We start from the raw sequence: 27,956 nt of genomic DNA, 5'->3' as shown, positions 1-27,956 counted from the left end.
CTGCTGTCACCTACCTGGCTACCTGCAAAACTTACTCAAATTTACTCTATATAAACTAATTACTCAAATTCTACTTCCAGAGTTTACCAACGCAATATTTTTTATCTATTGACCTCTTACCCAACTTTTCTACACCAGGACTCTTGGACATAATTAATGGAACTACTCACCCCTGAAAACCCAACGCTAAGTATCATTAATATGCCTTATCACCAGTGATCACCTGCTGGTCTTTCAAAGAGATGAAGCTCATTTTCAGCCTACATCCTCATTTGTAGTGACACTCGGGGTCTTTTGGACCCCAGACAATAACATAACATTTTGTGACAGAACAATATTGTTTTTATTTTTTTACAAATATAATTTTACTCTATTTATTAATGGCTTTGCTAAAATCAGGTTGACAATATTAGCATTGTCTGCCATCGTACGCAGTTTCACCCACGTACGACGCTAGCCTAGCCTACTACTGTATATGAATGAATTAATGAAACATAAAAAAAATATATATTAAACTTTGTAAAACTGAAACAAGGATTGTGGTGTAGCCTATAATTGTGTGAAATGTATGATGCAAATCGGCTAGCAATTTCACCAAACAAATATCAAGAAATATTGCAGCAGTTTGTCTTTCGAATAAACTTGAGAAATCCGCAATGGGACTGAGCGCGAAATAGCTTCAGTGACTTCTTATAGTACAGACCGCTGTCAGTCAAAAGGAGATGCAGTTTGACAGATTGTCAGATCCTCCAATTATCACGCGGAAGCCCTGAGTCCAGGCCCGCCCACTCCTCATTCACCCCCAGATACGCTGAGCGTCCGTGGGCGGGACATAATCGCAGCATTTATCCAATCTCCGTCTACTTACGGAGCACTGAAAAAAACTGTTCTAAACAGCCCCATTGAAGTCAATGGACGCTCGGCTTCAACAGGGAAATGCACTGTAGCTGATTCTGAACTAACTAGTCTTAGAGATGAACGTGTTTTAACGCATTTTTTGTCAATAAAATGTTTACACAATAGTACATATTTGACCATTATTTTTTTTTTACATTATAGGGGAAGCCGGCTTCAGACGCAAATTTCAGGCAAGGATTATGTTAGTGTAGAAATGAGAAACTGCGTTTGTGCCACCAGGAAGAAACAATTGTGTTGTTAGCCGCCCGGCACAGCTCCTGCAGTCGGGCAAAAACTCTTGGTCACTGGGAAGAAATGCCGTCGACCAGTTAAACCTGAGTCGCTGCTAGGGCCAACTGAGACTTTCAACAGGTGATCATAGTGATCATATCCCCTGTGCATCTTGAAAAGGAGGGGGTGTTGCTAATATTTATGTGGGGAGAACAAACTTGTCTTGTAGCCCATCCCAGCCTTGTGCCGGTCTTCAATTTTATCCCTGATGTCCTTACACAGCTCTCTGGTCTTGGCCATTGTGGAGAGGTTGGAGTCTGTTTGATTCACTGTGTGGACAGGTGTCTTTTATACAGGTAACAAGTTCAAACAGGTGCAGTTAATACTGGTAATGAGTGGAGAACAGGAGGGCTTCTTAAAGAAAAACTAACAGTTCTGTGAGAGCCAGAATTCGTTCTGGTTGGTAGGTGATCAAATACTTATGTCATGCAATAAAATGCAAATGAAATGCAATTAAAAATCATACAATATGATTTTCTGGATTTTTGTTTTAGATTCCACCTCTCACACTTGAAGTGTACCTATGATAAAAATTACAGACCTCTACATGCTTTATAAGTAGGAAAACTGGCAAAATCGGCAGTGTATCAAATACTTGTTCTCCCCACTGTAGATATTGTAGATCTAATAATTTCCCCCCAAAATCCTGGATTATCGGATCACTGTCTTATTACATTTACCGTTAAAACAAGAAATCCACTTGATCCGCAAACAATGAGTTTCAAAAGCCGTACTATAAATTCTCGGACTACAAATAGATTCCTTGATATTCTTACAAGTTCGCTCATCAACGACAGAGTAAATAAATCCGCAAACGATCAAATCGAGGATCTGAACCCAACACTGGAAAAATACTTTAGATACGGTTGGACCACTAAAAACAAAAGAAATACGCAACAAGAAACTTGCTCCCAGGTACAAAGACAACACTAGAGCACCCAAGAAAGCCTCCAGAATATTGGAGCGAAAGTGGCGCTCCACCAAGTTGAAAGTATTCAGACTAGCCTGGATAGACAGTACACTACAATAACAAAAATCACTCACATCTGCTCGATCAGCTTATTTCTCCAACCTGGAGAAATCCAACCCACATTTGCAAAGTTAACAAAAAAGCAAAGCTCAACAAGTGAAATGGGTCTTCACTTTAGCTGTAATGAATACATAAACTACTTTGATGAAAAGATAATCACCATTAGAAAACAAATAACTGACACCTCCTACACATAATCATAGACCATGCTGTAGAAATGAGTCATTAGTAGACACTTGAAAGTTTGTACTGAGTTTGCATTTCTAACATTCATTGGCAAATCATTCCACATTAATGGTGCTCTATGAGAAAAGGCCCTGCCTCAGGCTGTTTGTTTAGAAATTCTAGGTACAGTTGAAAGGCCTGCATCTTGTAATCGTAGGGTACGTTTAGGTATGTATGGCTGGATCATTTCAGCAAGGTAAGTAGGAGCAAGTCCATGTATTGATTTATAGGTTAATAATAAAACCTTAAAATCAGCCCTAACCCTAACAGGCAGCCAGTGTAAAGAGGTTAGTACAGGAGTAATGTGTTCACATTTTGTTGTTCTAGTTAGGATTCTAGCAGCCGTGTACAACACTAATTTAAGTTTATTTATTGATTTATCAGGGTAACCGGAAAGTAGAGCATTGCAGTAATCTAGTCCAGAAGAAACAAAAGCATGGATTAGTTTTTCTGCATCAGTTTTTGATAGAACGTTTCAGAATTTTGCAATGTTTCGAAGATGAAAATAAGGAACTCAAGACATATTTTATATCCCTAACGTAAGCCATTTTTTTACTCTGCTTGGTAGTTTTTTTTTTCAATGAAATAATCATAGCAACGTTGTTTTCCACTAAATATTTGCCTATAGTAGCAAGTCATTGTACAAATGAAAACAGTGGATTAATTAGCTACTGAGGCTGGAATTCATAGCACTATATCTAAAATTATAATTATTAATAGCTAAACTGTCTGATATAATGTTCATGTCAACAGAATAATTTTAGATGGAGTAACTAGCCAGACTCCTAAAAAACCCCACTAGCTGCGATCTAATGAGGCAATATGAATTCCTTGTACATTATAGTGTGTGGCATTGGGGGTTAAATAGAGAAAACTATATATTGTTTTTCTGGATGTAGCAAAGTGCCTCATGTTTTCAGCTTATATTTGTAAATTTACAAACTCTCCTAAGTATTTCATATAATACATTCACAGCGATACTGAAGAGTTTTTCCGCAAAACCTATCCCATGTACATTACAGTGGGGGGGATGGAAAATAAGGCCTTTACACAGGGCATTGTCCCAGGCTAAGACTGGCCCTGGGTTAGCTTAGCCTGTGTTAACACAAGAGTTTGGTAACCCTGGGCTAAGGCTTAACCCTGGGCTAAGAAAAATACAACACAATACCATTTTAAATTCTATGATAAGCTGCAAATGTTCTCTCTGGCATGTGAAAAGTGTTACAGTAGCCTACATCACTGACACATGATCAATGTTACGCTACCACGACTCAATTAACGACTTCATGACATAGACTGATCAAGATGCACATTCTGTTGGAATTGTGATGGTAATTTTATCGATCAGAACTCTTTAAGAAGGAAGTACAGAGACGGAATACTCTCGGCACAATTAAACGTTTATTAATTATTTATTTGCAAAAAGGAGAGACGCATCAACCGCTTACAAACATAATCGTCCGAGGAGACTCTAACTCAATACATGCACAATCCGTATATATTACATAGAAAAAAGGCGTGTGGTAAGTTGTTGCCCATCTGCCTTGTCAATGAAACACATTCCCTCTGTTCTATCACATGTCCTAGGTTTCAAACAAGTCACATGTTGTCCTCCCCCATCTGGTTAACTTCCTCAACCCTTGAGGGGGACTTCATCTGGACAACCTACAGAAAGGCAGATTTACGATTATCCCTAAAATTTACTGTTACCAATCAAGAATGCCCCCTAGGACAAACACCAGATCCCCCTCTCCTAAATTCCCAAGGAACAGAAAGGACTAACACCCTTCTTTATCTAGGCAGGAGGACATGGCCCATATACCTAATAATCCTCTGATATTATACAGACATGTGTGTCACAATCAAAGTAAAGATTTACATGCCAGCCAATGGAAAGAAAGACATTTCTCAAATGCACCTTAATTCAAAATGTCCATAACAATCCATCCCCTTGATACCATGTCAAACCTTGGTATCAAACCTTAAACTGTTCACTCATTAGGATGTAGAATGCAACAAACCAGTACTCTTAAACAACATGACCCAGTCAATAGCATTACCCTTACTGATTAGAGAACGGATCAAATCTGAAATGTCTGGATCCTCATTTACGTGCTTCTAGATCTTTACCTTCGTATTAACTCCAAGATCACACGTTGTCATTATACAGAATTATAACATTGTACAGCAAAACCTTTTATGTTAGAATCATTGGTCAAAGGAAATTAATTTCAGTATGGGGTATGTATCATCGACACGTGAGTGTGTTACCAACTATCACTGAATACATTCTTCAATCAGTCACTGTTACAAAGCCCCCTCATGGCATTACTCAATTCACTGAAAATTCCTCTCCATGGTTCCAATTAGATGTACTTCCAAAGTCATCACAAATTTTCTGCTCCTCCAAACGTCAGACAGTCAGTTATGAACCATTTCTTGGCAGGTCAGTGTAACAGAACGTAAAAGTCAGATGTATATTCCAAAGTGTTGTCCTTCTTTCTCAAATGCAGACACAGCTGTTGTTGTCTTCATTCTCGCTGCTTTATCAGCCAGGTCAGGAGAATCTGTGTGTTCTCCTTTGTGAACACCAATATGACCAGTTTTAGCTAAAGGTTCTATAGCTAAAGGCCAGGTAAACAATGACTGGTTACTAGCACAAGAAAATTCACTTTTCCCTCAGTGACTTTCACTGTGCCTAACCTTTAAACACTGAAGCCCTCCTATAGCGTGTGTCGTCGACCCCAGGCTCCTCTCTCAGCTACCTGGACAGCAGATGAGATGTACCTGGTATGGACCGAATCAGCGTGGCATGATGTTGTGCAGTTGGTCTTTCCGCGCCCCCGTAAACGTTGTCCAGAACTGGAGCTTTCCTTCGCCTCCATCCTCTCGGTAGGAGGTAGCCTTCTCTATCTCATGGTAGAATCTTCAGGACTAGAATTAGTCCAGCTCACAGGAATCCGGCATCCTGTAGACATGCGGCGCCCCAGAGTAGACTCCACTTGTAGCTGTAGGACAGGACAGTCTGTATGTGTGTGTGATCCATCTTATATCAGCCCACCTCACAGTTGTCCTTTAAGTCAAACTCAGTCTCTCTCTGGGCTCCAACAAGTCCTCTATTGCCGAATCGCTTTCAAGTGACCTGTACCTGAAGTGTGAATTATCCTTGAGAAGATTAGTTGCAACTGCACAGTACACCATCACAAACATGTCCATTACATTAGCTGGTTGCATGTCGCTGATGCATTAGAGCCAAACACTATCAAACACTCAAACACTATATTTCTAATGTCTATTTCCTTTGTCTAAATAGATTAGAACAGTAATCAGTAACAATATCGTGAAAACATTAACATTTCTGGTGCTTCTGTTCTGTTAGTGTAGCAAAATAACAATTCCACTCTTTTCTATGGTTGGTTTAACAACCAACACAAAGAACAGAAGAACACAATTTCACATTTCCCATTACTGTTTCAATTACTCATCAGTTAAGATAGTTTGCTTACATTGAAGTACCACTCTCAAAGAGTAGTCCATGAACAATTCTCAGTTCACCTATATAATTTACATCTGATTGTTTTGTATCGGATTCAAATTCACCATTGTTTCACATAAAGGATAAAATACCTTATTGCAAATCAAAACATTTCACACCATCTTGAAGGTCAGCTAACATAATTGTTATTTAGCCTAATTTCTCTACAAGATGAAACTCAGTGTGAATGTCTCCAAGTCTCCTATAATCCTAGCACATAAAAGACACTTCTGTAATCCTGTCATAAATCATGACCCCCCCCCCATCTCTTCAGAGCTCTCCCTGGAGTGGGGGGTGGTCTACTAACCTAAGGATAAATCCAATCTCATAGGACAGAGTAGTGTTATCTTGAGGCCAGACAATAGTAAACAAACTTTTTTTGTCTCATCATTCACCTCACAGAAATATCTGTCAACCATTAACATTCCAATGATTGCCTACTTGGACAGAAATTAAATTAGAATTAGAATACCCAATTTTGATAATGTAACTTGGTTTTCCAGAAATATAACTTGATGCAGAATTACTTTCTCAGTATCAATTAAAACATGGCAAAATTTAGTAAACATGTAAGGAATAACAAAATGTGCTCCCTGCACGTTTTTACCCACTTATTCCATAATGCATGAGTTTAATATGATTACTTCTAATCAAATATTAAACAAACTGAACAGTAACACTCCCATCAAATTAGTTATTTCTTAGCTAAACCATTTCAAAATGGTAAGATGTATTCTACTCAACCATAACCATGTTAGATTTTGTATAAAACATACTTTTCAAAAACCCAATTAGACAACCACTGTGAACGGACACTTAAGGGATGTTCCAATGCTATAACTATGGAAACAGAAAAACAAAAGTCTTCATCTATTTAATTCGAAAAAGTTCAACTATTTTTCATCATAGATAATTACTTTATCTACTACTGTAAAAATGTTCGCATGCCAGAGGGAATGTAACATTTGCAGCTTATTCTAGAATGTAAAATGGAATTCTTGTATTTGTCCGTTAGCCCAGGGCTAAGGAACAGAGGTGAATCCTTCGCCTACATTTAAGCCTTAGCCCAGGGTTAACAAACTCTTATGTGAACACAGGCTAAGCTAACCCGGGGCCAGTCTTAGCCTGGGACAATGCAGTGTGTAAAGGCCTTATATTTTCCATTCCCCCACTGTAATGTACATGGGATACATTTTGTGGAAAAACTCTTCAATACCGCAATGCATGTATATTTCGAAATACTCAGGAGAGTTTGTAAAATTACATATATAATGTGAAATCATGGGGCACTGTGCTTCATCCAGCAAAACTATATATTATTGTCCCTCTTTAACCCCCAATGCCACACACTATACTATACATGGAATTCATATTACCTCATTAGTTAGCAGCTAGTGGCTTTTTTTAGGGGTCTGGAAGGTGATTCATGAACAGTTTCAGAGAATGGTTAATTGAGAGTGAGCATCACAAAGAAATTGATATATTTGGAAAGAAAATACTCAACCTACTATCCCAGCTACATTTTGAGCCAAACTACCAATAAACTCTGCTCGTGACAAAGAAATAACAAGTGCAATGGCAAAGTTTATGGCAATGGATATGCAGCCTTGCTAAATAAATGCCAAGGTGCAAATAGTCATATTAATATAGGCAACAAGTGCTGGACATAGTTGCCACCAATTTGTTTTTACGTTGTTATTGTTGTAAGTGTTCACTTTTTGCTAGTTGTTCATGTTCAAGTTAATTTACATGTTCTGTATTTTTGTTATTTTTACATTATATTTCAATGAGTTTTAATGAAAAGCTTTTGTTTTTTTATTACAAAATGGGGCCAATGGTCTTAACACTAGTGTAGTCAGCGCTGTCATATGTCAAATAACATTTGGGGAATCATTACACCCCTAACAGTCAAATATTTGTGGAATGCTATGTTACCATGATTATTCAATCCAAAAGAACAGCTGGCAGGGGCACTAAAAATAGCCACCAATGCTACCGTTAGGAATAAATTTTAACATCGTTAGCTAGCTAGTTACTCCATCTAAAATTATTGTGATGACATGAACATGATAACCCCTAATGCATCATACTATACTGTACATGGAATTCATATTGCCTCATTAGTTCGCATCTAGTTGCTTTTATTAGGAGTCTGGATAGTTACTCCATCTTAAATTATTCTGATGACATGAACATTATGACAGATAGTTTAGCTAATCATTTTCCTTTTACATATGGTGTTATGTTTTCCTCAGTAGCTAATTAATCCATTGTTTTCATTTGTACAATGACTTGCGACTATAGGCAAATATTTATTGGAATGCAGCGTTGGCAATAAAACAAGAACTACCTAGCAGAGTCAAAACATGGCTAATAGCGATAAATGCTTTTGACGTTAGCTAGCTAGTAACATTAGCTAATGGAAATATATTTAACTAACCTCAGTTTGAGCTAACGTTAGTCCGTCTAAAATCATTTTGGTGACATAAACATTATAACATACGGTTTGATAATAATAATTTTACCATTTAAAGATGGTGTCATGCTTTCAAGCCTTGGTAGCTATTCTATGCTCATGTAGCTAAATTAATTATCAGTTTTCAGTTGTACAATTATTTGCTAATGTAAGCAAATGTTTAGTGGAATGCAACTTTGCCATGATTATTTTGTCAAAAATAATTGCTAGAAGAGCCTCAGTCTAAGCTAGCGTTACTTCTCATTAAATCATTCTGGTGACATGAACATTATACCCAATGCTTTAGCTATTAAAAATGTGAGGGGGTAGAGGGGGTATTATGGGTTCAAGCCTCAATAGATAATCCATTCTCAGTAGTTAAGTAATTTCTGTTTTCATTTGTTTCTACAATTCCATTTCTAACTGAGCGCTGAAGTTATCAATTGCATCTTTAAATTGTAGACATGGCAGTTAAAGTACAATGAAATCTGAGATGTAATTCAACAATAACAGATGGGTACATAGGCTATATGCCCATACCCCTACCAAAGTCAACACATTTTGACATTAAGAATAGGGAGGGTATTTTCCAGATAAATGAAAATCTAGAAAGGTATTGGTTTCAGTCGGAAAAGGGTGGCTTGCCCACTTCAGGTTGGTGGAGAGTGCCTGCCTCAAGTGGAGGAGTTTAAGTATCTAGGGGTCTTGTTCACGAGTGAGGGAAGGATGGAACGGGAGATTGACAGACGGATCGGTGCAGCTTCTGCAGTAATGCGGTCAATGTATCGGTCTGTCGTGGTGAAGAAAGAGCTGAGCCGCAAGGCGAAGCTCTCGATTTACCAGTCAATCTACGTTCCTACTCTCACCTATGGTCATGAGCTTTGGGTCATGACCGAAAGGACAAGATCCCGGATACAGGCGGCCGAAATGAGCTTTCTCCGCAGGGTGGCCGGGCGATCCCTTAGAGATAGGGTGAGAAGCTCGGTCACCCGGGAGGAGCTCAGAGTAGAGCCGCTGCTCCTCCACATCGAGAGGGGTCAGCTGAGGTGGCTTGGGCATCTTTTTCGGATGCCTCCGGAACGCCTTCCTGGGAAGGTGTTCCGGTCCCGTCCCACCGGGAAGAGACCCCGGGGAAGACCTAGGACACGCTGGAGGGACTATGTCTCCCGGCTGGCCTGGGAACGCCTCGGTGTCCCCCCGGAAGAGCTAGAGGAAGTGTCTGGGGAGAGGGAAGTCTGGGCATCCCTGCTTAGACTGCTGCCCCCGCGACCCGGCCCCGGATAAGCGGGAGAAGATGGATGGATGGATGGATGGTATTGGTTTTATTGTTGCTACCTATTTTGATCATCAAAATGAAACAATTCAAAGAGAAATTGTTCGCTTAATCATTGATGTTAATATACCTACTGAAGTAAACATACCTTTTAAAAATTATAATGGTTCTCTCTTCTGACACAATCATGATCTTACAACAAGCTGATAGTTGAATTCATTAACATGCTCTGTGCTGGGGAAGACTGATACACTTCCATTCAGTTATATTTACCATACAATTAGGCTGCATTTATTACATTCTGCAAAATTCAAACAACTTCCTAGTTACATTGTCTGGTGCTTAAGGTGTTATACTGTTCTGATAGTGTCAGAATTTTGAAGTCTTCATATTTACCTGATGCAGAAAATTGCATTATAATACCTTTTGAGGTGAATGTTATATTGCAATAGTTTGCAATAGATGCACGACATCCTTTTAGATGTTGTGTTTACTGTACATTGGACCAGAAAATTATTCAAACATGTTTGAGGAAAAATGCAGATAAAATGATTTGATTGGATGAACAACTATTGTGTGTTAGAGAGATGTGTGGATTGTTTGGGCCTTCTGAAAACAATATCTAAACATTAAATAAGAAGGTATCATTACAAATGTTCTTTGTTTCTCATCCTTAATTTTTCGAAGTTGCACCTCCCTTTCCAAACATAGGAATGAATGTGTTTAAAATGTAAGATAGACAAACATACATTTTACCACATGCGGAAAAGCAACAAAAGGTGTGCCCCAATGAGAACTATAGTTAAAATGAAGTATCATGTTATTTATGCTCTAGACTTTAATGGTTTTCATAAAAGGCTCTCAAATGGCTATGTTTGTTTGTTTGTTTGTTAGTTACACAGACGCATCCAACCCCTAAGGTTGTTGGACAGATCAAAACTGCATTAAACCATATAACAGTCAACTCTCTGTGAGGTTTGGGTAAAACGTAGAATAACGTCATTGACACAGGTTTCCCAGATCTGTAGTCTATGGAGATAGAATACTGCCAATATGTTTGCATTCACAGCATACAATCCACACAAGTAAACCGTGATCTGTAAATACACAGCAGCAAATCCATAATTGTAAACCATGATTTGTATTTACACAGCATTAAACTCACAAATGTGCAGATGGAAACATAAAAAAATTGTAATTCACTATCCACAGACAAACACTACCTGACTCATATTCCTAAAATAACATTTGTATAAATGTAACCAGATTTGTCAGTCAACACTTATGTGTTAGAATTGTCGAGTGTGCTTTTGTGGGTCAAGTTGTGTGCATGGATCGCTTTACATTAGCCCACAGAATGTTGGCAGTTACGTTCCGATTTCAAATCACAGGTCAACGAACCATGTGAGTGAGACCACTAGTCGACATCTCTTTATGCACTTTGAGATTCCTCTATAATGAAAAGTGCTTTACAAACGCAATAAATGATTACTGTTATTATTAATGTAGTAGAATATCTTGGTGACATCCAGCCAATAAACACAGTGATGATGTCATCTATTTTTCAGTTTCAACATAGATGCAACCAACTGTGTCGCTTGATGTACATAGCTAGTTACGTTTTATAATAATTACCTTTTTCTCTTGTCAGTCACATAAATTATCAAATTAAATATCTCCATAATTGTCAGCCTAAGCAGATCTTCATACCAAATAAACAACCCAGGCTAATGCACAGGTTCCAGGTTAAAGGTCAAATCCATTCTGTCCACACCCGGTGCAGAGGTATATGTTCTCTATAATCTCCCCATCCTCTATATAGAAAAACAAAGGAAGAAAGTATGTGAACTATTTTAATCCTCTTACATCCCTTGTTTCTGCCAATGCAAATGTGATTATGGTCCCAGTGGTGTGCTTACTCTATGAAAGATCTTGTGTTCAACAGTTATATTCTTTCTGGGTATTATACAATGAACTTCCAAAACAATTTGGACAGTGACTCATGGCCCCATTTTCTTGTTTTATTTTGTTCTATATTGTAGCACCTTCAATTTGAAAATGAAGTGAAAATGAAGACTATCAGCTTTAATTTGAGCGTGTTCTCACCCAATTATTAGATGGAGAATGAAGAGGATATTACAGGATTGTATATATATGGGTGTAACACTGAATAGACCATAGTCAGAATCAGACCTATTTGTGTTTATTTTCCAGAAGGGCAATCCAAAATCAGGTAGAAGTCCAGAAACAGGTCAAACAGGGGCAAACGCTGTTTTAGGTGAAATCCAAGAATCGTATTCCAAAAGCAGGCAAGTAATCATTCAAACATCATTAGGAAGACCTAAAGATATGTAAAATTCTCAGAAAAGATGAGACTTCGCATGGGAACACAGGGATGTCAGGGGTAAAAATACACAGGCATCATTATAGCGAGTGAGACATAGGTGTGCAGGAATTAGTGAGACAATGGCAGATGACAGAATTGGGAATGGTGCAACAGGAGGGTGGAGACAGATTAAACCATCTGGGACATTAACAGGGGAAGGAGTTCTGAGTACTTTAAGGAAAGTTCAATATTCAGGGAAAGTGGAGCGCTGAGTTGTGACAATGTGCCCTGCACTATTCAGACAATTGGGTTCACATTTGTTTCCTACTTAGAAAGTGTGTTTTTTTAGCACCATTAATGCATGCCCAAGAGAGATCTCAATGTCTAGTCTTGATTACATGTTTTGCATTTGAGATCTATCACTTGTGTGACAACATATGGTCCAAAACTCAAGATCATCATGATGCAGATAAATGGATCAATAAATAGCCAAAACATCAGGAATGACGTTTGGTACATTAAGAAAAGCAACAAAGCACTAGTTCCGCAGTGGCAAACATCCTAGTTCATCAAGAAAGACCTACAGTGGATGACCAAAGAAGGATCTCCATAATGATTTGAAAAACATCATGCATTTGACAGACCAGGAGCGCTTTCCAGGAGGTAGGCATGGATATCTGCCACTACCATCTGCAGTCAATACCATCTGACTCACTAGTCTATCAGTGATGTAACTGCTCATGGCAGCAGCAGGATGAATTCTGAAGTGCACAGGAACATTTCATCTGCTCAAGCAGACGCAACCAAATGCCTCTTCTTCACACGCAGAAGACAAGACTGAAACCAATAGGCCCCAAAATAAGCCAGAACCAAAGATGGCTGCAGGACAGGCCTGGGAGAGCATCACCAGGGTTCAGACAGAAAACACCAAAGATTAGTTTAACCATTTATTGGGGAATTTAAGAACTGCAATGTCTTGGCATTAAGTTCTGCTCTTCGTGGGTAACTCAATACCTTCCCATGATTGTGTATACGATACTACCAACAATAACATCACCGTAATACTATTAATAGCAATCTCCATAGGCAATGAGCAAGGTACGTAGTACCGACCCTCGCCTCCAAGGAAACACAGAACCAAACAGGTGGATGCAAGGGTGGTGGGTAGATTTGACCCGCATGCTAGTACGACCATCAGCATATCAGACGAAGTAACCTGATATGGTATACATCTGACATCGTGATAGGAGTGATTTGACATCAGCTGATGTGTCGCTGACCAATAACAACTTCATTATACATCATTTTCATCTGTCTAAATAGTTTGGACACCCTCAAATCAGTGGAACTATAAACCAGGTCCTGTAATTTCAAATTAGTTAATCTCATATACAGGTGCTGGTCATAAAATTTGAATATCATCAAAAAGTTGATTTATTTCAGTAATTCCATTCAAAAAGTAAAACTTGTACATTATATTCATTCATTACACACAGACTGATATATTTCAAATGTTTATTTCTTTTAATTGTGATGATTATAACTGACAACTAATGAAAATCCCAAATTCAGTATCTCTGAATATTAGAATATTACTTAAGACCAATACAAAAAAAAGATTTTTAGAAATGCTGGCCAACTGAAAAGTATGAACATGAAAAGTATGAGCATGTACAGCACTCAATACTAAGTTTGGGCTCCTTTTGCCTGAATTACTGCAGCAATGTGGCGTGGCATGGAGTCGATCAGTCTGTGGCACTGCTCAGGTGTTATGAGAGCCCAGGTTGCTCTGATAGTGGCCTTCAGGTCTTCTGCATTGTTGGGTCTGGCGTATCGCATCTTCCTCTTCACAATACCCCATAGATTTTCTATATGGTTAAGGTCAGGCGAGTTTGCTGGCCAATTAAGAACAGGGATACCATGGTCCTTAAACCAGGTACTAGTAGCTTTGGCACTGTGTGTAGGTGCCAAGTCCTGTTGGAAAATGAAATCTGCATCTCCATAAAGTTGGTCAGCAGCAGGAAGCATGAAGTGCTCTAAAACTTCCTGGTAGACGGCCGCATTGACCTTGGCCTTCAGAAAGCACAGTGGACCAACACCAGCAGATGACATGGCACCCCAAACCATCACTGACTGTGGAAACTTTACACTGGACTTCAAGCAATGTGGATTCTGTGCCTCTCCTCTCTTCCTCCAGACTCTGGGACCTTAATTTCCAAAGGAAATGCAACATTTACTTTCATCAGAGAACATAACTCAGCAGCAGTCCAGTCCTTTTTGTCGTTAGCCTAGGCGAGACGCTTCTGACGCTGTATCTTGTTCAAGTGGCTTGACACAAGGAATATGACAGCTGAAACCCATGTCTTGCGTACATCTGTGCGTGGTGGTTCTTGAAGCACTGACTCCAGCTGCAGTCCATTCTTTGTGAATCTCCCCCATATTTTAGAATGGGTTTTGTTTCACAATCCTCTCCAGGGTGCGGTTATTCCTATTGCTTGTAAATTTTTTTCTACCACATCTTTTCCTTCCCTTCGCCTCTCAATTAATGTGCTTGGACACAGAGCTCTGTGAACAGCCAGCGTCTTTAGCTATGACCTTTTGTGTCTTGCCCTCCTTGTGCAAGTAGTCAATGGTCATCTTTTGGACAGCTGTCAAGTCAGCAGTCTTCCCTATGATTGTGTAGCCTACAGAACTAGACTGAGAGACCATTTAAAGGCCTTTGCATGTGTTTTGAGTTAATTCGCTGATTAGAGTGTTGCACCAGGTGTCTTCAATATTGAACCTTTTCACAATATTCAAATTTTCTGAGATACTGAATTTGGGGTTTTTCATTATAATCATCACAATTAAAAGAAATAAAGACTTGAAATATATCAGTCTGTGTGCAATGAATGTATACATTACACAAGTTTCACTTTTTGAATGGAATTACTGAAATAAATCAACTTTTTTATGATATTCAAATTTTATGACCAGCACCTGTAGATGTTAAAGAAATTAATGCCAACAGTTTGCATTTTAATCCCCTAGCTATCATTTCAGAGAATACAAAGACAATAAAATAATTTTACTGTCAAATACCTTTGAAATTCACCCTATGCAGGACAAAATTGTAATGTATTAAATTTTTTAATTTAAATTCATAGCAGATAAATGAAAGTGGGTATAGGGAGTTGGCTGTTGCAAGGGAGAGATTACGGTGGTAGAATTTGCATTTGTCAAAGGCGGCAGCTGAAACCTGGGAGAGAGAGAGCAAAGTCCACACACACACACACACACACTCCCTGGCGCCTGTGTAGTTTGGAGAGGACGCACACTCCCTTTCCCTTCTCCTCCCTCTCACAAACACACCCTCTCTACTTCTCTCTCCCTCTTTATCTAGCTTCCTCTATCTTTCCATGTCATTTGGACTGCTCACCCTCGCCTGGAATAATCAGAAAGACTGTGTGGAAGCGGCACAGCTCTGTCTCTCTCTCTCTTGACGATTCACCGCAGTAAAGAGCTGAGAGCACACAGAGACACAGGAACCAATGGTCATGGTGAAGGAAAAAGGTAGCGCTTTATACATTACAATTTCACAGGGGCTGGGTGCCTAAGAATTAGCTGGGGTTTTCTACAGAACAGGTGCTGTGCTGAATGTGTGTTTATTTTTGTAATATTTGAAAAAATCTACCTGGGTGTTAGGGAGGAAGCATTTTGTAACACTGGAGTGTGTATTTAGGTTTGTGTGTATCAGGTCGAGGAGTCTTTGTGGAGCCTGACCAGGCAGAGAAGGTATTAACTCATATCAAGTGCCAATAAAATCTGTGAATGTATGTGTTTGTGTGTGTGGTTTCAGAATAGCTCTGCTGTGTGCAATTGGTTAGCGTTGAGGTGAAACTGTTAAGCTTCGATCGTAGACATTATAATGGAAACCTTCGATCACTGTGTATTAATGCCTATTTTTTGTATATGATATATTTTCTGACATTTTAGGCTTTATTTGAAGGAGAAATATAAAGAGTTTTTCTGAAAGAGCTTTAGGCTGTCAGGGAAATTTCTTGAATTGATGTATTCCTACTGATTAAAGGACTGAGTCCCCATGTTTGGATAAGAAAAGGAATGTGGTAGAGTTCACTGTTACTCTGTAACCTGTGTACTCTCTCCTTGCAAGAATAAAACTGTTTATTGTGCAATTGAGTTTTCCTCTGTCTTACCTACCATTTTCGTAAATCGTTTGGACTTTAGAAATTGACATCACAAGGCCCTATTTGAACATTTTGGTGGTAAAAGTGTGGCAACAGCAGCTGAACCACCTTGGCACTTGAGTTTTGTTTTCAACATTTCATTGATACAACAACTATTTTCTGAATAAATATTGTGTAAGACTATTAAGAATTGAGAGGGTTTTGCATAATTTACCAGCAGCAGGCCATTACTGAGTGTGTCCCAAGGTTGGCAGAATGTTTGGGATGGGACTGCAATATGAATCAAACCTAGCTTTTTTGTCAACATCAAGAAATGTTAGACAGGAGTTTTTCAATGAGAACAGAGATGATAACATTGGGGAACATATGGGGAAGCTCAAGGAAAGATTAAGAGGAAATAAAGAAAAGAGCAGAAATGAGAAGGGAGGGGGAGACATAGCACACTAACAGTAAGCCCACCAGTGTAACCATGGCAACCAGTCAGTAAGCGTTCCGTCATAGAGGCCTTACCCCATTTCAGTCCCAGTCAAAAACACATATATCCAGACATAGCCTGTACTTTGGTTGTCAGAACTGCACTCTGTATTGTTTATCATCCTTCCAGTCCTATCTACTGATAAACAGTTACTTGCTTACTGGATTAGGTTTAAATAATTTTACAATAACCTTAGTTAGGGTCAAGATTAAAGTTAGTTGGTTGTTGAAAAGTTGCTGATGGTCTGAAGGTCTATTCAAGTCTTACCATACCCTGCTGGCTTTCAGTTCTACCTCATCATTTGGCACCCATTGGAGGGCCAATATAGCACCCTCTACAACTAAAGTTCAAATTCCAATGCCCCAGGCCAGTGAATGGAACATGGCTGTGAGTATGGTGCCTCTTTCAGATGTGACGTGAAATGGGCCTAACTGTTTTTCCTTGAAGATCTATGATCCTATGGAGCTTATTGTAGGAGTAGGGGTTTTTAAACCAGTTTTCCTAGGTTTTCCAGATTGGCAATATTTCCAATCTGGCCCTCATACCAATTGGCTCACTCATACCATTTCCCCCAGAAAAGATTCTCTAGATTGAAGATGTGAATGAGATTGTTTTCCCTGCCAACTTTCAAGGTAAAAGGATGGGGGGAAATAAATGTTTTTTGTAAAAATTAAATAAGGTTAACATTGTTTATTCGTTTTTTGACTAATCATTTTTTGTATTTCTCTTTGATACATTGGTTAGGATATATATATATATATATATATATATATATATATATATATATAAATTGGGTTTCTCACCAAATTTGACCTGTAATAACCTGTGTAGGTAGTTCTTTTGGACACTGAGCAGTTATTGCAATGCAGAGATAGCAGAGAACAGAATGTGTATTCACATTGTCATATGTGTTCAGTAGCTGTCACATTGATCCATTGAGGGGAACTACCTTCAGCAGAAGAATTCCATTTTACATGCACAATGTAGGACTGTAGGGCATGAAGTACATCGTGACGAAGGTCACTGAAGGCTGCATATTGTGAATAACTTGCTACATTTAACTTAGACCTAAATTGAACTGTGTTTGTCTTAGCCTCTGAAAGAATGCACTTGATTTCCATTTCACTAAGTCCTGAAAGTGGCAATCTGTAGTTTGTAAATCACATTTTTCACTCATTGGCATAGCCAGTTCAGGCAGGAAACCCGCATGGTAATTGGTCAGCAATGTTTCAGCTTGTGCCGGGGTTCACTCCTATCACAGTATCAGATTTCATACTGACTATTTGGTTCTTTTGTTAATTGTGGGGTCAGTACTGTGTACATTGTTCATTGCCTATTGGGATTTCTATTAATGATAATATGGTGTTGATATCGTTCTTAGTAGTATTGTATACACGTGTGATGGCAGTCAGTTACCCCAGAGAAGCAGAACCTAACACAAAGACCTTTTGAAGTATGTGGATGTCTCCAATAAATGGTAAAACTAATATGTGGGATTCTATGTCTGAAATATTTTCAAATGTTTCTGAGGCCACTTGAACCTGCGTCTATGTTCACTTTGTTTTCTCCATGGACAGTAGCTTCTGGCGTCGCATTGGACTGCCGCTTCTCTTCGGAACTGTGCCTAATTTTTTGTCTGGTTTATTGCCACTCATTGGCCGCGGTGGTGGCCTTGCTGTTTTGCACAAATCAATTTATAAAGTAACTCAGCTGTCTCTTCCCTAATTTCTCTCATTTGAAAACATCGCCTCCAAATCAACCTGTTCCCTCACCACTATTCTACTTTATCGACCTCCAAAAAACAATGATCCATTTCTTTCGGGCCTAGCAGAACTACTCACCATAGCGGTATCACTTTCCTCCCGCCTTCTGCTGCTTGGCGACATGAACATTCACATTGATTCCTCAAGCTCTAAACTCACCTTTGATTTCACCACTGTCCTGGACTGCTTTAATATCACCCAACATGTCAATTTCCCAACCCACATCAAGGGCCACATTCTTGACCTAATTTGCACTGTTGCACTCAACATCACTCACATCTCCCCTTCACTGTTCCCCTTATCTGACCATAAGACCCAGAATTTCTCTTTTTCCTCACACAATACTGTAAAACGACTCATCTCCTTCCGCAACATAAAAGCTGTCGACCCCCAGACACTCTCGGATGCAATCTGTTCTGCCCTTCCCCTGGACCTTGCACGCCCGAAGACCTCACCAACCAGTTCAATACTACTCTATCAGCTACCCTCAACCCCTCTTCAAACAAAAAATGTCACCTTCACATCCTCTTCACCCTGGTTTACATCTGAGCTTTGTGCCATGAAGCAGGAGGGCCACCGGCTTAAATGTTGAACCACAACTGGCTTAACTGTTCATGCTGAAGCCTATTAGCTTCACCTTTCCTTGTACAGAGATGCTCTTCATGCGGCCAGAAGCTCTTTCATCTCCTACACCATGAAAACCTCCAACACAAACTCCCGGACTTTGTCCACTATCCACTATCAACAACCTCCTCCTACAACCCAGTGAGCCCTCCACATAATCCACTGTGCTCGCAAACTCTTTTCTTTAGTTCATAAAGGACTTTAAGATTACTCACATTAATGCTTCCTTGGCTAACCCATCTCCCCAGTTCCTTCTTCCACTCTCAACCACCTACCCTCTCCTGTTATACAAACCTTCCTGAGCACCTTCACCCTAGTCGACTCACCATTTATCACAAAACTTATTTTATCTTCAAAAACAACTACCTGCTTCCTGGATCCCCTTCCTGTCACTCTCATTAAGGCCTGCCTTCCTGCTCTCTGTCCTTACACCACTCAAATAGTAAATCTTTCTCTCTACCATGGCATCGTCCCCTCCAGCTTTTAACATGCTGTTGTCACACCCATCCTAAAGAAACCTGGCCTGGAGACTACCAATTTCAATAACGTCTGCCCCATCTCCAACCTCCCCTTCCTTGCGAAAACCCTGGAAAGGACTGTTGTCAACCAACTTCAATGCCTCCTCCTCAATAACTGTCTGTTTGAGCCTTTTCAATCTGGCTTCCAACCACTTCACAGTACTGAAACTGCCCTCCTCAAAGTTGTTAATGACCTTCTTATCTCTGCTGATGCTGGCGCCCTCAACGTCCTTATCCTGCTTGACCTGAGTGCTGCCTTTGACACAGTCAATCACCAGATCCTCCTCCCCAGGCTCAAAGCCTTGGGTGTTGAGGGAGCCGTACTTTCCTGGCTACCCTCATACCTCACCAACCGTACTCACAACATTTCGCTCTATGGTCATAATTCTGACTCAGCTGTAGTCACACAGGGTGTCCCCCAGGGTTCCGTTCTTGGGCCCCTGCTCTTTATCATCTACATCCACCCCCTTGGTCAGATCCTCCGTCACCTTAAACTGGACTTCCACTGCTATACCGATGACACTCAAATCTACCTCAGCACTAAATCCCTCACCAACCCTCCTCTGTCTCATATTGAAATTTGCATGGCAACAATAAAACCTGGCTGCAGCAGAACTTCCTCAAGCTTAACGTTGACAAAACTGAACTTCTACTACTTGGTACAAAATTCCACACTAACCAAAGCCGGCACCTTCACCCTCACTATTGATGACTTTGTTGTATCTCCATCCCCTCATGCACGCAACCTTGGTTTCATACTGGACTCCTCACTCAGCTTCCAACAACACATAAAACAGACAAATCCTCATTCTTCCACCTCCGCAATATTGCCAAGTTACAGTCTTCCCTGTCCCGCACTGCTGCTGAAACTCTAATACATGCATTCATTTCTGCCCGTCTTGACTATTGCAATTCTCTCCTTTCTGGCATTAACACTTCATCTCTCCATAAACTACAACTAGTTCAAAATTCAGCTGCAAGACTTCTCACACACTCCAAATCCTGGCAGCACATCACCCCATCCTACAAGAACTCCACTGGCTCCCAATCTCTAAACGCATTGATTTCAAAATTCTACTTCTCACGTATGAAGCCCTCCACCAACTCACTCCACCCTTTCTCTCTGACCTTATTCCCCAATACCATTCCTCCAGGTCACTCCGCTCTGCCACTGCTGACTTCCTTATCATCGCTCGATCCAAGCTGCAGGGCTTTGGAGACAGGACTTTTACACGGGCTGCTCCAAGACTTTGGAATGCCCTTCCACAATTAATCTGTGACTCCAAATCTTTTGCTATCTTCATCCACCACCTCAAGTCTCATCTGTTCAAACAAGCCTATCCCTAGTCCCAGCCCTTTTTTTTGACCCACCCCCCCTTTTTGTTTTGTTAGCCACTGTTTATCTCATTGCTCTATCCATAGTTGTTTGTTATGTAGGTATTGTAAAGCGTCTTTGGGTCTTTGAAAACCGCTATATACATTTCATGTATTATTATTATTATTGAACCGATGACATGTTATCCATTTTGCAATTGTGACCTTGATTCGTAAGCAGGTTCAAGATAGTCAAAGATTGAGAAGATTCCTCAAATGCTCATCCCGCATTTCATTTCTCATTGATCATTTCCGCCATTGTCGAAGCGGCCGCTCGGAGCTGTGGCCGTAAGGTCTCCGGTGCCTGTCGAGGCGGCAATCCCCGAACCCGGTGGTGGACACCGGAAGTAAGGGATGCCGTCAAGCTGAAGAAGGAGTCCTATCAGGCCTGGTTGGCTTGTGGGACTCCTGACGCAGCTGACGGGTACCGACAGGCCAAGCGGGCTGCAGCCCGGGTGGTTGTGGAGGCAAAAACTCGGGCCTGGGAGGAGTTCGGTGAGGCCATGGAGAAGGACTATCGGCTGGCCTCGAAGAGATTCTGGCAAACCATCCGGCGCCTCAGGAGAGGGAAACAGTGCCCTACCAACGCTGTTTACAGTAGAGGTGGGCAGCTGTTGACCTCAACTGAGGATGTCGTCGGGCGGTGGAAGGAATACTTCGAGGATCTCCTCAATCCCGCCGTCACGTCTTCCATTGAGGAAGCAGAGGATGAGGGCTCAGAGGTGGACTCGTCCATCACCCGGGCTGAAGTCACCGAGGTGGTTAAGAAACTCCTCGGTGGCAAGGCACCGGGGGTGGATGAGATCCGCCCTGAGTACCTCAAGTCTCTGGATGTTGTGGGGCTGTCTTGGCTGACACGCCTGTGCAACATCGCGTGGCAGTCGGGGACAGTGCCTCTGGGATGGCAGACCGGGGTGGTGGTCCCTCTTTATAAGAAGGGGGACCGGAGGGTGTGTTCCAACTATAGGGGGATCACACTTCTCAGCCTCCCCGGGAAAGTCTATGCCAGGGTTCTGGAGAGGAGAATACGGCCGATAGTAGAACCTCGGATTCAGGAGGAACAGTGTGGTTTTCGTCCAGGCCGCGGAACACTGGACCAGCTCTATACCCTCTACAGGGTGATGGAGGGTTCATGGGAGTTTGCCCAACCAGTCCACATGTGTTTTGTGGATTTGGAGAAGGCATTCGACTGTGTCCCTCGTGGCATCCTGTGGAGGGTGCTTCGGGAATATGGGGTCCTGGGTCCTTTGCTAAGGGCTGTCAGGTCCCTGTACGACCGAAGCAGGAGCTTGGTCCGCATTGCCGGCAGTAAGTCAGACTTGTTCCCTGTGCATGTTGGACTCCGGCAGGGCTGCCCTTTGTCACCGGTTCTGTTCGTAATTTTTATGGACAGAATTTCTAGGCGCAGCCAGGGGCCGGAGGGTGTCAGGTTTGGGGACCACACGATTTCGTCTCTGCTCTTTGCGGATGATGTTGTCGTGTTGGCCCCTTCAAGCCAGGACCTTCAGCATGCACTTGGATGGTTTGCAGCCGAGTGTGAAGCGGTGGGGATGAAAATCAGTACCTCCAAATCCGAGGCCATGGTCCTCAGTCGGAAAAGGGTGGCTTGCCCACTTCAGGTTGGTGGAGAGTGCCTGCCTCAAGTGGAGGAGTTTAAGTATCTAGGGGTCCTGTTCACGAGTGAGGGAAGGATGGAACGGGAGATTGACAGACGGATCGGTGCAGCTTCTGCAGTAATGCGGTCGATGTATCGGTCTGTCGTGGTGAAGAAAGAGCTGAGCCGCAAGGCGAAGCTCTCGATTTACCGGTCAATCTACGTTCCTACTCTCACCTATGGTCATGAGCTTTGGGTCATGACCGAAAGGACAAGATCCCGGATACAGGCGGCCGAAATGAGCTTTCTCCGCAGGGTGGCTGGGCGATCCCTTAGAGATAGGGTGAGAAGATCGGTCACCCGGGAGGAGCTCAGAGTAGAGCCGCTGCTCCTCCACATCGAGAAGGGTCAGCTGAGGTGGCTTGGGCATCTGTTTCGGATGCCTCCGGAACGCCTTCCTGGGAAGGTGTTCCGGTCCCGTCCCACCGGGAAGAGACCCCGGGGAAGACCTAGGACACGCTGGAGGGACTATGTCTCCCGGCTGGCCTGGGAACGCCTCGGTGTCCCCCCGGAAGAGCTGGAGGAAGTGTCTGGGGAGAGGGAAGTCTGGGCATCCCTGCTTAGACTGCTGCCCCCGCGACCCGGCCCCGGATTAAGCGGAAGATGATGCGATGCGATGCGATGATGCGATTGATCATTACAGCCTTGCAGAACTTTGGCATTCTGGTTGTCACTTTGTTGAGGTAATCTGAAAAGATTTCACCCCATGCTTCCTGAAGCACCTCCCACAAGTTGGATTTGCTTGATAGGCACTCGTTAATTCAAGTTCAAAGTTTATTTATCAAATGCACCAAATAACACTGCGTCATTCTGAACATTCTGAATCAACTTGTGGCATGGAATTAGGAAATATATTAAGTAAAAATATAGCAATAATATACATAACAATGTAATCTAGCAGCAATTTTAAAGGTTGTATAATGGGGAATATGAACAATATGGTGGTGAGTGTGTTATGCCTATGAATGGTGTATAAAAAACAATATTCTAATGTACATGAGAAGACACTAGAGCATTTGGAATGTTTGTGTATAATCAAAATGATCATAGATCAGAGCCTTATGGCTTGAGGGAGAGTCTGGAAGTGCGTGCCCCGATGCTCTGGTACGACTAACATACAGTGTGAGGTGTGAACAGATTGCCTGGATGGCTGTATACTTTGATGATGTTCCGTGCTTTCCTAAGGAATCGTGTATGGTAGATGCCTTGCACAGAGGGCAGATAGCAGGCGATGACGCGCTCCACAGACTTCACCATCCTGAAGTCCACGACCATCTCCTTAGTCTTGCAGACGCTGAGTAGTTGTTGTCCTGGCACCATGTAAGCCAGCTTCTTTACCTCCTGTCTGTAAGCAGTCTAATCATTGTTGGAGATGAGACCCAGGATGGGTGTGTCATCCGCAAACTTAAAGATGATGTTGGAGCTGTGTGTGGCCACGCAGTCATTGTGTGAACAGAGAGTACAGGAAGGGACTGAGTACATAGCCCTGGGGGGCTCCGGTTCTTAGGGTCAGTGCAGAGGAGGTCTTCCTTACGAGCAGACACCACTTGGGGTCTGCTCGTAAGGAAGTCCAGGATCCAATTGCAGAGGGAGGTGTTAAGTCCCAGGGTCCTGAGCTTCAGAACAAGCTTAGTGAGCACAACAGTGTTGAAAGCTAAAATGTAGTACACAAACAGCATCCTCACATGTGTTGCCTTTTTCCAGGTGGGAGAGGGCGGTGTGTGTCGGTATGTCAAGCGGCTCCCACAACATCTCATTAGTGTTGAGGTCTGGTGACTGTGCTGCCACTCCATTAAAGGCAGAATACCAGCTGACTGCTTCTTCCCTAAATAGTTTTTATCCTGTACAAATCTCCCACTTTACCACCACTAAAGCTCCAGACCATCACATTACCTCCACCATGCTTGACAGATGATGTCCTCTCCTCCAGCATATTTTCATTTGCTCTGCATCTCACAAATGATCTTCTTTGTGATCCGAACACCTCAAACTTATTCTGTCCATAACACATTTTTTTCCAATCTCCTCTGTCCAGTGTCTGTGTTCATTTCCCCATTTTAATATTTTATTTACTTTTGGCCTGTGTGATGGCAATGCCATTGAACAGAACCCTCTTGGAAGTAGGTACAGAGACAAAATTATTGTGGCACAATTAGCAGTTTTATTACTAGAAAGGAGAGCAGAATCATAGTTCACAAAATAAACCTTGAGACATATCTGTTGGAAATACATTCAAGCTGGAAATACATTCAATACTTACACAAGAATGGGTGGTAGTAAGAATCTGCATATTCATCCTGTGAAGACAACATGTTTTCCTTATCCTTTCCTAACCCCTGTTGTGTTTTTCTTTATCCTGGCCTAAAACACATTGTTCTGTCTTTTCCCTGAATCAGACATAAGGTTTACATTTACATCAACACAACATACTTCCTTTCCCACATACACAGGGACTCAGTACTTTTCAATGAACTCCATACATAAACCAGTAATTCCTTTATAGATTTGTGGAATTCAAAAATACATCGGTTAATGAAATTCTACAACACCAGTCTGAGATATGGCTTTGTCTTTGAAACTCTGCTTAGAAGGCCAGCATCTCGGAGTTGCCTCTTAACTGTTGACGTTGATGAGTTTTGTGGATAATATTTAATTTGACATCTTCCCAATGGTTTTCTCTGGTTTATTTTGGACTAGCATTGGCAGAATATTTACAAATATGTGATAAAACGCTATGTACAACTCTAATAAATATAAGCATATTTTTTAAGCGTTTGAGGAATACCCAGGCTGACATTGATCTGAAAATTAAAATGTTGGAAATATTTTTCCTCCAGGGAAGCTCCCCAGTGAAGTAGAAAGCTAGCTTTCTAGTAGTAGGAAGCTACCCTTTACCCATATGTCTTTGTCCAGAGCAACTAATGTGGAACAAGTAGCAAAAGCATTTGTTCTCTCGGTTATTGTTATACCATCGTCAGGATAGTCCACAAAATGGGAATTCTAAACCACACGTTGTATAATGTCAGCTAAAAGCTAGCAAGCTCTTTTCTAATTAGCTCTTGAAGGTTGAACATAGAAAGCTACAATATTACAATGGGACACTAAAACACTAAATGCCTGTTTTCTAGATTGTTATACCAGAAGCAGGAAAGGCTGTCTAAATTTTGTACACCCATACTTGTTTCATAGTATTGCAACCCTGGGTTTTTCAGTGAACCACATAGCTGCCCTGAATTAAGATGGTGTTCTCAAAAAATCTCAAGTTGTGAGATAATACTTTCTGGAGTACAATGATGCCATGAATCGGACAACGATGAGGAAATCCCACACTTGGATATTGTTCAAAATGTGGCATTTCATTGCAGTGCCAATGGTGGAAAGAAAACGCTGGCTCGTCTTGTATAAAACAACTGTCCACGGATTACGTTTACAAGCAAAGGACAATCATGGCAGTAATGATAGCGACAATGAAAGATCCATAGATTCTTGGAGCATTGAACACCTTGAGTGTGAAAGGTAGCAAAAACACACATTGTAAACAAGGTCAACAGACTAAATGCAAACAATATAGGACTTTCATTATAAACCACCTGATTGACCGGTCATTCATCGAGTTGTGAGTGATTATGCCTAATCTATAAACCTATTACCGCTCAGTGGCTGTCCACCTGCACTCAAACTATCTGCACTCATATTGCTGCTACTATTTATAATGAATCCTGCTGCTAAGCTACTTTACCTTTCACTGTACTGTTTATACCTGATGTATCAAGTCCATGTGAAATTTGTATTTTGTTTGATATACAGTAATATGTGTTTATTAGAGACCAACCAGACCAGTTTAGCACAAGGTTAGAGTGTCCCCATTTGAATACTTAAATAGCTGGGGGGGTTAAAGCCTAAGAGGGTGGGAACTACGCTGAATGGGCGTAAACAAAGACCAGCTCTCTGGCAATTGTGAAACTTTCAAGCCTCTTTTTCTCAAAACTAAGTAGTGCAGATTATCAACTTTTAAACCAGCATATCTTTCCCATAACTTTATCAAACAGTATTGTATTATATACCATTACAAAGCTCTGAATCTGGACCTTTAAAAAAATTAAAAGCCAAACACAAATATTGTGATAGTACCCCGTTCAGGAATTCTGTCACATATTAGTCTTGTTGTACGGCTATATCCTTGTTTAATTATGTATTGCATATACTACTTAATTCAATACTGATACGTGTCAAAATAGTGGGAGCTATAAACCATATCAAAAATACTGATGGAACATATCAGAATGTTTAGCTTCGAATGTTGATATAACATACTATTATTTCTTAACATTTTAACCGCAGTGTGAAATTTCCAACTTGTAGCCTAATTTGCCATTAAGAAATGCGTCGCCTATGCATTATCGTTTGAGCAGTTTACTGACATGGATGGAAATATCAGTCTGAAATGTGAGAAAAGAGCAGAGTACAGGAGATTCAAAGATGTTTAAATAGTTGAAACATTAAGGTATACCCACTCCAGGCACCAAACCACGGTCTTCATCTATGCATAAATATTGTGATAATGCGCTATCAAATGTCTTTTGATGTTTATAATATTTTTCTACCTGGAATTTGTACCAGGAGAGTTGCCATAGTGAACCCAGTCAATCCTTTTCAGATTAAAGAACAGTCAGAGTTGCATCTTTGGAATGACCTGGGCATTATATTTATTTTCCACCAAAAGTAGCATTGCATCATTGGGATGAGAAAGAAAACAAAATCTGCTAATACCCGTTCATGCTTTTGTTTGGACAAAAAAAACACAGAGAAGCTCTCTTTCCAAAATCCTCCTATTCCATTATGGTCATTTCGTCACAAAGATAGTTTTCATTTAGTTATTGTCTTTTCTGAATCTATTTAGTTAGTTATTTAGTCTTGTCAACTGCCACTGAAAAATATGTATTTGAAAAATATTTTCACTATTTTTATTGATGAAATGAACACTGCCTTGTACATATAACAATTGCACAGAGAGGCAGAAACTAAATATTTCAGATAGCTTACATAAGCTTGTGAATGTGTGCACGTGACACGTCAGCACACGTACATGTGTGTGCGCTGACTGGTGTCATGTGCAGTAAATCCAACTGTACAGTTCCTGGAGACATTAGAGATAGTAAATATTAGATGCCATTAATGTCACTGTTTATTCACTGATCATGTTATCACAAAACCATGTTCTCCAGCAGGTGGATGGTTAATGTTAATGTAGTCTTATTTACCTTAGCTGGTAATGTGCGAAGCTGGCAAAATCAGAATATTGTGTTCAATTCCGCCAATTTAAGCAATC

At 41.0% G+C, this 27,956-nt stretch overlaps 1 protein-coding gene across 23 annotated transcripts in view; it reads left to right on the top strand.

Annotated features, from left to right (window-relative positions):
* ablim1b (actin binding LIM protein 1b) overlaps positions 1-27,956 on the top strand; it is a 262,796-nt gene that overhangs the window by 70,146 nt on the left and 164,694 nt on the right. Inside the window, exon 1 of one of the 23 annotated variants that reach the window (XM_020046604.3) lies at positions 15,347-15,584. The exons of the other annotated variants lie outside the window; for them this stretch is intronic. Coding sequence (XP_019902163.2) covers positions 15,563-15,584 — 22 coding nt within the window. The 5' untranslated portion in view covers positions 15,347-15,562. Of the gene's footprint in view, positions 1-15,346; positions 15,585-27,956 lie in introns of those variants that run through there. 23 annotated transcript variants of the gene reach the window in all.

Source organism: Esox lucius, chromosome 5 (genome assembly GCF_011004845.1).
Source record: "Esox lucius isolate fEsoLuc1 chromosome 5, fEsoLuc1.pri, whole genome shotgun sequence".
Classification (NCBI taxonomy): Eukaryota; Metazoa; Chordata; class Actinopteri; order Esociformes; family Esocidae; genus Esox; species Esox lucius.
The sequence above is the reverse complement of the archived record's forward strand: the minus strand, read 5'-3'. Positions and strand labels throughout refer to the sequence as shown.